The sequence below is a fragment of the Phaenicophaeus curvirostris genome, chromosome 5 (genome assembly GCF_032191515.1).
Source record: "Phaenicophaeus curvirostris isolate KB17595 chromosome 5, BPBGC_Pcur_1.0, whole genome shotgun sequence".
NCBI lineage: Eukaryota > Metazoa > Chordata > Aves > Cuculiformes > Cuculidae > Phaenicophaeus > Phaenicophaeus curvirostris.
Genome location: NC_091396.1, coordinates 851,405 through 864,696, shown reverse-complemented (window position 1 = coordinate 864,696; position 13,292 = coordinate 851,405). Strand labels below are relative to the sequence as shown.

The 13,292-nt window shown below is 55.6% G+C and overlaps 1 protein-coding gene across 1 annotated transcript in view; it reads left to right on the top strand.

The window, feature by feature from the left end:
* Positions 1-9,943, top strand: part of BAHD1 (bromo adjacent homology domain containing 1) — a 36,568-nt gene extending 26,625 nt beyond the window's left edge. Inside the window, exons 4-7 of the mRNA XM_069857240.1 lie at positions 2,191-2,350; positions 3,434-3,510; positions 5,490-5,581; positions 6,688-9,943. Of these exons, the coding sequence (XP_069713341.1) occupies positions 2,191-2,350; positions 3,434-3,510; positions 5,490-5,581; positions 6,688-6,877 (519 nt within the window). The 3' untranslated portion in view covers positions 6,878-9,943. The remainder of the gene's footprint in view (positions 1-2,190; positions 2,351-3,433; positions 3,511-5,489; positions 5,582-6,687) is intronic.
* Positions 9,944-13,292: the final 3,349 nt, after the last annotated feature.

Genomic DNA, 13,292 nt, shown 5'->3' with positions numbered 1-13,292 from the left:
AGCTGCTGTTGGCTTTTTTTTTCTCATGCACCCTGATTTTACCTTGCGCAGGCTGTTTGGAAAGGAAGGAGAACCTGCTGCTCCTGTGCTAGCATCAGCTGAAACACCAGTTTCAGTTGCAAGGGTGGCACTTGTGGCACGCGTGAGTCTGTCCTGCGGAGAGGTCGTCCTCCAGCTTTTTCCTCCTGGGTCAGGCAAACCTGTTTGGGAAGATGAGGGAGGTTTTAGCTGTGTTTTAAGGAGCAGGTGTCTAAAAGTAGCTCTCGTAGGGTGGTTCTTCTCCCTGCTGGTGGCTGCAGCTCAGCAGGGATTTCCCAGCGAGCGCAGGGGACTGAGACTGTGTCCTGGCTTGCAGATGGAGTTTTCCTACCACCCAGTATCCCCCTGCCTGTGACTTACTTGGCGGCGTGGCCAGTCACTCCTTCAAGGATTCCTTGTCTGTACTTTCCCGTTTGTTGTGTTTGGGGGTGGAGGTTGGTTCCTGTAAGATGGGAGATCTGCCAGAAAACTGAATGAACTACACTAAAGTTCACTTGAATTGAGAGAGAAGGCAATATCCTTCGTGTTGTTAAAACACAAGAGATGGGGACCTGAAATCCGGACCCGTGTGCTGTCTGGGAAGGTGGGACAGGACATCGAATTGGTGCAGGGGCATCATGGAATCATCGAGTGGTTTGGGTTGGAAGGGATCTCAAAGCCCATCCAGTTCTATCCCTGACACGGTCAGGGACACCTCCCACTGGGTCAGGGGCTCCAAGCCCCATCCAACCTGGCCTTGAACCCCTCCAGGGATGGGGCAGCCCCCACTGCTCTGGGCAGCCTGGGCCAGGGCCTCCCCACCCTCACAGTGAAGAATTTCTTCCTAATATCTCATCTCACTCTCATCTCTTTAAGCTCTCATCCCCCTTGTCCTGTCCCTGCCCTCCCTGATCCAGAGTCCCTCCCCAGCTTTCCTGGAGCCCCTTTCAGCACTGGAAGCTGCTCTAAGTTCCCCCCACAGCCTTCTCTTCTCCAGGCTCAACAACCCCAACTCCCTCAGCCTGGCTTCGTATGGGAGGTGCTCCAGCCCTCGGATCATCTCCGTGGCCTCTCCAACAGCTCCGTGGCCTTGAAGTGCTAAGAACATTGCCCAGGATGGGTTTGTAGCTCCATCTCCTGGGGCTCCCGTACAGGTCCCAAGGGCTGCGTGAGGACAAAGCCCGTGGAAGCCAGGGTTGGGCATCTCGCATCCCTCGCTCAGACGCTGCTGCCTGGGAAGGAGCAGCGCAGCGTTAATCTCCTTAAGTCCTGGCTTGCGGAGCTTGTGATCGCGCCTGGGCGAGCTGGCGTGAGGTTCAACCCAGCCTGCCAGGCATTCTAAAACGAGTTATTGGAGCGAAAATTAAACAGAGTAACCCCCCCCAGTTCATGGTCCCAAAGTGATCCTTTTGTGATGTTGGAGGGTACAAAGGAGCAATCCCGCTGAGGAAAGTTTTGTGCCGCGACCTCCCTGCTGCTCCCTGCCCTCTTCACGTGAGCTGTTTCATGTTTTATTTGCTCTCTCACCATGTTTGCATCGGAGAAATCAAGGAAGCACAGAATGGGTTGGGTTAGAAGGGACCTTAAAGTCCATCTAGGTCCAACCCCGCGCCATGGACAGGGAATCCACACCTGTTTTCCGTGCCGTTGAATTAGAAGGCAGCAGACCCCTCCAGCAAGGTGGATAAACCAGTGACTTCCCTGAAGGTCACTCTTTTCCCTGCAGAATTGAAGGAGCAGTTGGTTTTTAATTTGGAGTAAGGGCATTAATGTCAGAAATAGATGCTTTTGTGAGCCTTGCTGTACCTGGGGGAGCTGCTCCTCGCCGCCAGTGCCACGCAGGACAAAGAGCTGTGGTTGGCTTTCTTGAGAACGATGGTCCCCGTACGAGCTGGGAGCACTGGGACGAACTTTTTTCACCCCCAAATGCCCTGCCCATAGGAGAAGTATTCATTCAACCTGATCTTTGTTGTTACAAACCAGCCTGGTGGGAATAGGGGTGCCACAAGTTGTCTCCTCCTCTTGGAGATCTCCTGGACTGGAAGCACTGAGTAGGCTTAGGCGAGTTTTTAATCCGCAGCAGGAGCAAAGGAGTCTTGGATCAGGGCAGCAGATGATAAAAGAGCTCTTTGCTCAGGTTGTTTTTATTTTCTGTGTGTTCTCTTGGTGCAGAATGAACCGGAGCCAGCTGTTCGCAAGAGCTACCAGGCTGTGGAGAGAGACGGGGAGATCATCCGCGTGCGAGACACCGTCCTCTTGAAATCCGGACCCCGGAAGAAGTCTATGCCGTACGTCGCGAAGATATCGGCGCTGTGGGAAGACCCCAAAACAGGTACCGTGCCCAGAGAGTGGGTATCGCTGTGTGTGTGACAATGAAGTGAGCTGGGACCGGGGTGAGATGGATCTCGGGAGAGCTGCAGGGTTGTCAAGGTTCTCCACCGCTGCCAGGCTGGGTGATGGAGAGGAAGAGATGAGCTCCGTGGCTTTCGTTCAGGTTGTTCCAGGAATTGAAATCTCTTTAATCACCAGCCTGGGACTAGCAATCAGAATCTTCCTGGTCATGAAAGTGCAGAATATCTGCCAAGAGCCCCTCTTAGCAATAATCTCCTTTATTACTTCATTGCAACAGACGTCTCAGGAGCTGCTGTTTACTCTGATGCTCCTTCCAGCCTATCTGCAGGAGCTTTTGATGGGATCGCGTAGAGGGGGTGAAGGGAGCGGTGTGGTCTTTACAGTCTCGTGTCTGACCAGCAATGCTGGAGCCAGGGAGGCTGCGCCAAGTGTTGTGAAGTACAGGGCTTGCTTAGAACTAAAGAAGAGGTTGTGTAGAAGAAGTGATCAACATGCGGTGAGGCTCATCGTGGTCATGAAATGATAGAATGGATTGGGTCGGAAGGGACCTCAACGACCATAGAATCGTGGAATGGTTTGGGTTGGAAGAGACCTCAAAGAGCATGGAATTATGGAGAGGTTTGGGTTGGAAGGGACCTTAAAGCCAATCCAGTTCCACCCTCTGCCGTGAGCCAGGACGCACATCATCCTACAGCAGTGGTTCTGGCATTAATGCTGCAATTCCCGAGCTCTGGGTGAGCCTGTGGTCTGAATGGATCCTTTTTTAAGTTGAAAACACTTTATTTTTTTATCCTTTTGGGGTTTTTTGTGCCCAGCTGCCCTGTGCGTGACAGCGTAAAGGAGTAGCAGGGGCGAAGGTGTAACAGAAGAGCAGCGTGACCGCCTTCGTACGGCTGCTCGCTGTAACAAAAGGACACGCGGTTCAGCATGAAATATTCATCACGGCACAGCTGCCTCGACGTGCGCTCTGGGAATGACAGGGATGGAGCGGGAGGAGGGAGGGGGATGATCCGAGTGGGAAAACACTAGGAGGCTTGACGTGTTGTAACTCATCTCCTTGCAGGGGAGCTGATGATGAGCCTGCTGTGGTACTACAGACCCGAGCACACGCAGGGCGGCCGCAACCCCAGCATGCACCAGGTGAGCATCCGACCGCGGCATCCGGGCTCCGTCTGTGTCGCTGTGGGGACAGGGGATTAACCTGAGCATCTCCCCACGTCCCAGGGTGGCCTCAAGCTGCTGGTTGGGGTGAAACGGAGCTGCCTCTCGGCTGTGATGCAGATGTGTTGGGTGGTGGTGTCCTGTACGCGGGTATTTCCCCAGATAATTGCTGTGTGTAAACACTCTGGGCTGTAACAGAAGCTGCTGCGTTTTTTGTGTGGCCACGTTCATGGAGTTTTATTGTTTGTGCCTTTAATCTGAGAAAATCCCGTGCGCTAAGTGAGAGGTTTTGAGCCATGGGAGTAGGGAAGAGTGAACTTACATGGAATCGAGAGCAGCCGCCTTTCCAAAAGGGCATCCGAATCAGAAGCAGTGGGAGCAGCAGGGCAAGGGAGGGCATTCTGCCCCGCTGCTCCGCTCTGGTGAGACCCTCCTGGAGCCTGTGTCCAGTTCTGGAATCCCCAACGTAAGAAGGAGATGGAACTGTTGGAACGGGCCCAGAGGAGGCCACAGAGATGATCCACGGGCTGGAGCACCTCCTGTACGAGGCCAGGCTGAGAGAGTTGGGGTTGTTCAGCCTGGAGAAGAGAAGGCTGTGGGGGGACCTTAGAGCAGCTTCCAGGGCTGAAAGGGGCTCCAGGAAAGCTGGGGAGGGACTTTTTACAAGAGCCTCTGGGAACAGGACAAGTGGAATGGCGTTAAACTGGAAGGGGGAAGATTGAGGTGAGGTCTTAGGCAGAAATGTTTTGCTGTGAGGGTGGGGAGGCCCTGGCCCAGGCTGCCCAGAGCAGGGGGGGCTGCCCCATCCCTGGAGGGGTTCCAGGCCAGGCTGGATGGGGCTTGGAGCCCCTGATCCAGTGGGAGGTGTCCCTCCCCATGGCAGGGGTGGGACTGGATGGGCTTTGAGGTCCCTTCCCACCCAAACCTTTCCATGATTCTAATTTACCCAGGAAGGCTCAACTCAACACAGCAGCTCCTGCTGTGGTTCCTCAGGACATCGCGGTGCCTACGTCATGTGCTGCCCTTTCTTAGAACCCCCTTAATCTGTTGCATAAACTCCATAAACCCATTTGGTTTGTGCAGAAACGTGGGTGCCTTGTCCTTCCCGTGTTGCTTTGCCACGAGGATTGACGGCTGATGCGGAGACGTTGTGCCAGGGTAATAACGTTAGGGAAAATGTGTGAATCATTATGAGTTCACGCTGTGTTGGGTGACAGAACAAGCTGTTTTTAAGCTGGGAACAGAGAATTTACTGCTGTTTTCAACCCAACAAAATACTTGGCACCTTTTTTATGTTTTAAATAAAAGGGGAGATAGGGGGTGAGAGCAGAGAACAGCTAGGGAATTGTACCTGCCCGGCTCGCAGGGCGCAGAGGAGTTTCTAACTCAAAATGTGATGCCTTCTAATTTTTTGATCCATAAATGAATCATAGAATCCTGGAACGGTTAGTCAGATTGGACCACCCTCACAGCAAAACATTTCTGCCTAAGATCTCATCTAAATCTCCCCCCTTCCAGTTTAAAGCCATTCCCCCTCACCCTATCACTCCAAGCTCTTGTAAAAAAACCCTCCCCAGCTTTCCTGGAGCCTCTTTCAGTCCTGGAAGCTGCTCTAAGGTCTCCCCGCAGCCTTCTCTTCTCCAGGCTGAACAATCCCAACTCTCTCAACCTGTGCTTGTACAGGAGGTGCTGCAGCCCTTGGATCATCTCTGTTGTCCTCCACGTTTGGCGGCTTGTTTAGATGGAACAATTGCAGCGTGACTTGTGGTGCTCACCATGAATAGGTCCCAAAACACCTGGAAGGTGTCTGAATGATGTGGAATAGTGGCTCTAAGAGTCTCAGCAATGATCGTGGTGTTGTAGGCGCTCTGCGTGGTGGTGGGTGAAGGTGTTGAGCCAGTCCCTCCTCCCCAGGGCTCCTTGCCAGCTGGGTGACCCCTTCCTCCCTTCTCCTGCAGAATGAGATCTTTGCATCCCGGCATCAGGACGAGAACAGCGTGGCCTGCATCGAGGAGAAGTGCTACGTGCTGACCTTTGCAGAGTACTGCAGGTAGGTGGTGCTCTGGACCTGCTGCTGCTCCCAGGCCTTCCCTGCATCCAGCTCTTCTCACTCTCCCACTTTCCAACCATCTCCCAGCCCCTGGTCTCGAGGGAGCTGGGTGGGTGGCCCTCACTCCATGTACAGGTTGGGTAGAATCGTAGAACCATGGAGTCGTTAAGGTTGGACAGATCTCTCAGCTCATCCAGTCCGATCGTCAGCCCATCCCCACTGTGTCTGCAAAACCGTGGCCCAAAGAAACCATGAACAGCAGGCTGTGAGAGCATCTTCCAAACTGCACTCATCCCGTGTCAGTTTTGGGTGATTCAAGTGCTTTAAGGGGCTCACAAACATCTGGACTTGTATGACCTTGATATCGATGAAGGGCGGTGCAGGGAAACCCATAGCTTGGAGCTAATACCTAAGAGAGGCTGAAAACTATCCCGTACATCCATTCTGGTGGTAGCAGGTGCCGTAACCAGCCAGGAAGCCACTGATGTCCTCCTGCCAGCATTGCCAGATGCTGGTGTGTGTGTTCACAGATCTGGGTGTGTTGGCAGCAGTGTCCAAGGCTTTTACTGGGAAGCTCCTGCAAACAACCAAAAGCAGCAAAAAAGACACCCCTGGGCTCTGGATCCACACAGCCCATTTCCTTTCCAGCAGCCCAGTCCTCTGGGAGAGGTGTTGGCAGGAATGTCTTTGTGCTGTTGTGGGTAAGGTCACCTTTGGAAGATGTTCCTGAAGGTGTCCTGAATTCCTTGTTTGACTAAGTGACAGCCTGATGCATAAGCCTTTTTGGGAGCTAATTAGGAAAAAAATGAGGCTGAAGTCATAAAAGTGAGGTGGGTTAATTGCAATCATCTTCTCTACTGCACAGAATCCACCAGTGCAGGAACAACACCCTGTGGTGCTTTCTGCAGGTCAGGTGGGATCCAAAGCCACAGCTACTTCGCATCCACCTCTTGAGCAAAGCTTCCTTCTCCTCTGTGCTTCTTGCCTTCCCTTCCACCCCTTATCCTTGGGCAACCACTGCTGTGGCTCCTGGCGAGGCGCTCCAGCCCCGGCCGTGGAAGCCGAGCTGAGCCCGCGCCGACTCTTCTCGTGTCGTTGCCTTGCAGATTTTGTGCCTTGGCAAAGCGTCGCGTCGAAGGGATCCCAGGCAGGAAAACCGTCATGGTTCCTCCGTCGGAAGAATACTCCACACCTCTGCACCGCAAGGTGCCTGAGGACACTGACCCCGAGCTGGTTTTCCTCTGTCGTCACGTCTACGACTTCCGACACGGGCGCATCCTGAAGAACCCGCAGTAGCTCCGCTCCGCGGCCGGGCGAGCGGCGCCAGAGGAGCCGGCGGCCTGGGACATCCCTGCACTCGCGACAACTTCACCTTGTGCTGCTGGCGGACGAGAGCGCCCAGCGCTCGCTCCTCGGACTGCGAAGCGGATCCCTGCGGAGGACGGCAGCGGTTCAAAGCACAGCACTTCGTTAAATGCATAAATGAAATATATACGTATAAAATAAATATATGTATATAGATATAGGTACGTGCTTATGTAAATCTATATCTATATATGTATCTAGAGATGATCTATGGGGAGGGGGTCGCAGGGATAAAAGCCAGTAAACTGAATCCAGAGCCATCGTTGGTGGGAATGGTGGGAAGGCGCAGGAGGGATGCGTTGGGATGTGTCAAGCTGTGACCATTCTGTGGTTTCCGTGCCCTGATGTGAAGGGTGAGGGCTGAGCCAGGTTCCCTGGCAGAGCCTCCTTGGTCCCGTGAGGCAGACCGGGAGGATTCCCGGTGAGTCGGAGCTTCTCCGAAGCGCGGCCGTGGCTTTGGGAGCTGCCAGGGTGCGGAGTGGCCTTGTGTTGTGCTTGAATAGGCTTTGCTCCATCAGGGGAAGAGGGGATCCTGGTTTTCCCTCACCCTCCTCTTCCCCTCTCCTGCTTTCTGCTTTTCACCGCCTGGACTTGGGCTTGGGAATCCTCTCCATCCCGGAGCAGAGCGGGAGCTGGCAGGATCGTAGGCATCGCAGCTGGTGCCGTGTTAGGGGGAGCTGTGCCCTGGTGTGGGTGCCCCGACCTCGCCCCGAAGGGTCTTGTGCCCCAGGAAACTCCGTGCACACGTCGCTCTGAAGCTGATAGTGCACGGAGTGGGCTCTGCGGGCGAGGACCGTGTTTTCTCCTCTGTTCCAAGGGTTGCTTTTCCTCCAATGGCTTAGGGGGCTGCAGAGCTAGAAGTGGGTTTACTCTTTCTTCCCAGCTTGTTTTCTCGTGGCATTGTTCACCGCCCCTCAAACCCAGACGTCTTCGGCAGGAAGAGGCTGGGGGGTGAAATGGCAAACACTTTCTTGAGCGTTTGGGGCTTTTTTTAGTCCCCCCTCCCCGTCTGTGAGTGTCCTGGCATGGGTGGACCTTGAAGCCATCAGCAGTGCTGCCCCAGCGCTGCCTCGCAGCCCCATCTCGGCCTCTGAGCAAGCTCCCCAAAGTGGCTTTGTGGCTCCTGAAAGGAACTGCATGTTGGGAAGGGTTCGTGTCGACTGCTGCGACTCGAGCCCCGCAGATATTGTTGCCTCTTGCCTTATGTGTGTAGATCCTAGACAGATGCTCGTTCACCTTCACGCAAGCCGAGTTCACTCCAGAGCAAACCGAAGGCCAGTGTAACATCCGCTGGGTCGCTCGCACCAAACTGGGAATCCGCTCCTAGATTGCACTGACGGCGAGGAGAATCGGCACCAGCCCAGCCCACGTTCCCGCTGGCTGAAGTCGCTCATTGAAACAAGAGATCTGTGGGTTTTCCAGTCTTTTGGGGCTTCAGAACTCGTGTTCAGTGGTGGAAGTGCTCATCCTGCTTTGATGTTGTCCTGTCAGTGGAAGCAGCGTGACCTGTCCTCTCTGGATGCTGGTGCGGAGGAACTGGAGGGCTTGTCTTGCTCCGACAGCGGCGAGGTGGGACCAGAGGGCTTGCTCCAACGAGAGAAAACACCACAGCATCAAATCTGTGATGCAGAAACAGCTCCTGCAGGAGTTCTCCAGAGCTGCGCTCTCCGTACCAAAGAGGAGAAGGTGTCTGCAAGACAACTGGAGAGGAGAGGGTGAAATCCAGCACCCGCCACCATGGGCAAGCGGGGCACGTGTCTCCGTGCTGTTGGCAGATGATTCCTGCTCGGTGTTGCTGAGGATGTTGGAAAAGCCCTGTTCATTCCCGGCTGCGTCGCCCAGGGGAGGACACCCAGCTCCAGGAGGTCTGATCCCCCGTGCCTGCAGGAATTAGTGCGTGAAGCGTTTGATCTCATTTATACCTCAAGCTCCTGTTTGTGTCAAAGCGATTGCTCCGGTTTCTCCTTAACCGTTCGTTTGGGCACTGGGGTCTCTCGGAATGAGGCGGTTGGGCTGCCGGCGCCTGGGGCTGCAGCAGGATGGGAGGTGGGACCGTTTTGGGGCTCACGGATGGAAGTTTCGGAGAGAGAAGTTGCTGCAGCTGCTGCTGGGAGGGCCCATCAGTGGCTCCTGAGCAGGGCTTGGGGGGAGGAGGATGTGGGAGAAGTGGGGCTGCTCCTGCCCGTGGGAAAAGGGGATCGGAGAGGCGACGTTGCTCCTGCTCATGGAGAAGGATGGAATCAGAAATCCTGCCCTTGGCAAATAGGGGACTGGAGGGGTCAGAGCAGCCAGCGTGGGGCGAAGGCGATGGGCAGCCCTCGGTGCCCACCCCTGACTCGGAAGCAGCCCCCGAGCCCCCTGCAGCCCCCGTCCTCCTGCAGAGGTGCCACCAGACGCAGGATGCTTGAAGAGCGTCGCTGCGGAGTCAGGGGAGGGTACGGAACCCAGACTTGCAAACCACAGGAATGCGCCGAACCCCCCCTCCCTGTGACCCCTGTCCCCCCGCTCCCACCTCTGTCCTGGCTCCTCTCCGGGTCGGAGCGACGTCGGACAAGCCCCGGGTGCGGGAAAGGACAAATCCTGCTCCTTCTCCTGGTAGAACCTGCTTCAGGCCAAGCCCGTTGTTAAGATCCACGCGGTTGCGGATGCTGTTGTGCAGACAGCATGTAAATGAATGGAAATGTCTTATCCATAAGGAGAGTATTTCATGCTTTTTTAATCTATTAGATATGGAAATATTTTTTGAAACTGAAAAAAAAAATGCAGCCGGTAGAATTTAAATTGAGACGTTAAGACATGTAAAATATATTTTAGTTGATAATTTTTGTAAAAATGCACTTTTTTTGTGTCTCTTCCCTGGTTTCCCAGATCTGTATTTCAGTGTTTACAGATGGAATGAGAACATTCCCGATGCCCTCCTCCTGTGAGAAAGAGATATTAGAAGTAATTCTTAAAAAAAAAATAAATTTGACAAATGGTATTGATTTAGAAAACCAACCCGTGCCGCGTCCTTCTCTTCACGGACCTTCCCCGTGGGACTGTTGGGATGCGGGAGTCATGGAATCAGAGGATCCTTTGGTTGGAGAAACCTTTGAGATCATCGAGTCCAAGTGCACCTCCTGGCTACTCAACCAGCCCAAGGTGGGAGCAGACGTGGGTTCCTGGGGCGTCCGGCGAGAGCCCAGTGAGCAAAGGAGCATCAGCCAGGGCTGACTTTCCTTTTTCCCACTCTCCTCCTGGCAGCTGGAGCATTTCCATCTCTGCCTTTTGGGTCGGGGAGGTGTTGGTGCGAAGCCGGGCTGCACGGGGCTCCGTGTCCGCGTTGGGATCATAGAACAGTTTGGGTTGGAGGGGACCTCACAGCCCATCCAGTCCCACACCCTCCTGCCATGGGCAGGGACACCTCCCACTGGATCAGGGGCTCCCAGCCCCATCCAACCTGGCCTTGAACCCCTCCAGGGATGGGGCAGCCACCCCTGCTCTGGGCAGCCTGGGCCAGGGTCTCCCCACCCTCACGGTGAAGAAATTCTTCCTAAAGTCTAGTGTAACTCTGCCCTTCTCCAGTTTATCCCCATTGCCCCTCGTCCCATCCCCACGAGCCTCTGTGAACAGCCCCTCCTCGGATTTCTTGGAGCCTCTTCAGCTACTGGAAGGTCGCTCCAAGGATTTTTGCTGTATTTAGTGCATTTTAACTGCCCTGAGGCCAGGAACCGGGTGGAAGCCTCTGCCCCGTGTGTGCCTGGCCGGCTTCGGCGCTTCCCTGGCCCGGGACAGGCTCTCCTAGTGATCGATTATGAGCAAAACCAAGGAAAAGCTTCTCCCTCCCAGCTCTTCCCACACTGTGCGCCGTCCTCAGAAGGATAATCTGTGGCGGACTGGAAAGTTGGGATTAATGTCATACAAAATTGGATTTGCTGTTGAAATCTGCTACCCGGGGGAGCCGCGCCGAGCTGCATCCAGCGCTCCGGTAGCCAATTCCTGCTCTTCCACCGCGGCTGCTGCTGCCACGGATCTTCTGCCTCCGTGTTGGGGTCCCGCTGGCCTCGGGGGCAATGCGGGGAGGTGAATCCCACGCCACCTGCGCCGGCTGAGGATCCCACGGTGGCTCCGCAGCTGTTGGAGGAAACTGGCCGAGCCGGGCTGCCCTGTCCCCTCTTGCCTCGCGTCCACATCCGATGCCTGGAGGAGGCCGAGCATCACCAGCTTCGCAGGAGCCACAGGGAGAAGGTGGCTCTGGGGGGCTGGGAAGGAACCGTAAGAGCCTTTGGAGGCACCTTGGGCACTGGGGTGAGCGCTCCGGATGGGTGGGAGATGTTTGGAAGCGCATCCTGGGCTTTGGGAATTCAGCCCTTGGAGAAGCAGGGGATGGTGGGGCTGCAGGGTTGCTGGTGCAGCTCCTCGCTCCACAGCTCGACGCTCCCTTTCGTAGCAGCTCCTGGGGCCGGGGACGCTGCCAGCCGGGCTCCTGGCACGCGGAACTTTCCCAGGAGCTTTCCCCCTCCCCGCATCCCCCAGCCAAACAAACCCAAAGCGCCGTTCAGGACTCGCTCCGGTTGCCGCAGCGTTTTCCCACCCGGCGCCAAAGCCACGAGCTCCTGCTTACACCGAGCAGCTGCTTTAATGCCGCTAATTATAATTGACTGTAATTATGCCAAACCTCATCCCAGCCAAGAGACGGGAGCAATTTGGATTGTCACATTAACGTGACGGAGCGCTCGGTCGCTCGCCCGGCTCCGTGGCTGTAAAGCAGCCGCTGACGGATGCGCCGGGATGTTCCTCGCGTTGTGGGGGCAGGATCGGACCCGGCAGGGCGGCTGGACCCCAGGGGAGGGTCACACGGCCCCATCTCACCTGCTCGTCCCAGGGGGCTGAAGCTTGTGTGATTCCCCGTTTTAACTCTGCCCTTCTCAGTCCATCGACACAGGCAGATGGTTTGCAACGGAAAGGAAAGCAATGGAGAACGGGGGAGAAATCATAGAAACTTCGAATGGTTTGGGTTGGAAGGGACCTTAAAGCCCATCCAGTTCTAACCCGCTCATCCCATCCCTGCCCTCCCTGATCCAGAGCCCCTCCCCAGCTTTCCTGGAGCCCCTTTCAGCCCTGGAAGCTGCTCTAAGGTCTCCCTGCAGCCCTCTCTCCTCCAGGCTGAACAACCCCAGCTCTCTCCTCGCACAGGAGGTTCTCCAGCCCGCAGATCACCCTTATCACCTCCTCTGCACCCGCTCCAGCAGCTCCATCTCCTTACGCTGAGCATCCAGAGCTGGACTCGGGGCTCCAGGTGGGTCTCCCCGAGCGGAGCAGAGGGGCAGGATCCCCTCCCTCCCCGCTGCTCCCACGGCTCTGGATGCAGCCCGGGACTCGGTTGGTTTCTGGGCTGGGAGCGCACGTTCCCAGCTCCTGTCGAGCTGTTCTTGCCCGGCTCCCCAAGCCCTTCTCCCCAGGGCTGCTCCCTCTCCGTTCTCCCCCAGCCCATGTTGGCGCTGGGATTGCTGCCCCGGGACGATGCTCTGGCTCACACGAATCCAAGGGTCCCGTGTGGACGCGTGGGGTTGCGCCCCTGACTTGTTGCTATAGAGATGATCCGGCTTTTCCGACAGAGCCTCCAGTGAAAGCAGTTAATCCGTTTTAAAGAGGAAAGGATATTTAATAAAGGAAACTGTTTAAACTGGATTTATAAGATGCGTTGGATGGAAGCCCCATTTATTCTGTAGCTTCCTATTTAATTTTAATACCTCTATTAAGCTCTCCGGAGTCTTCTGCAAAAACAACCTGGAGTCAGAGCGGGTTCGACCGCCCAATAATTCTTAAAAGCAAATCAATTTAACGATGCTGAAGAGAACCCCTGCATCTCGATGGATCGCCTCTGCTCTCCCCAGCAGCAGCAGCTCTGGAACATGTTAGAAAATGGACAAACTGTTCCGAGGGAGAGGTGGTTTAGAAATGACATCGAGCAAAACTCAGCAGAGCAGGGCTGGGAGTGCCCGGGCTCAGCAGCAGCCGCTGCCAACATCCTCAGACCTTATTGCTGGGGGGGATGAGATTGGAGAGGAGGAGGACGGCAAAGCAAGAATCCTGGAAAGGTTTGGGTTGGAAGGGACCTCAAAGCCCATCCAGTCCCACTCCTGCCATGGGCAGGGACACCTCCCACGGGATCAGGGGCTCCAAGCCCCATCCAGCCTGGCCTTGAACCCCTCCAGGGATGGGGCGGCCACCCCTGCTCTGGGCAGCCTCAGATCTTATCTCAATCTCCCCTCTTTCGGCTTCAAACTGTTCCCCTTGTCCTGTCCCTGCCCTCCCTGATCCAGAGCCCCTCCCCAGCTTCCCTGGAGCCCCTTTCAGCCCTGGA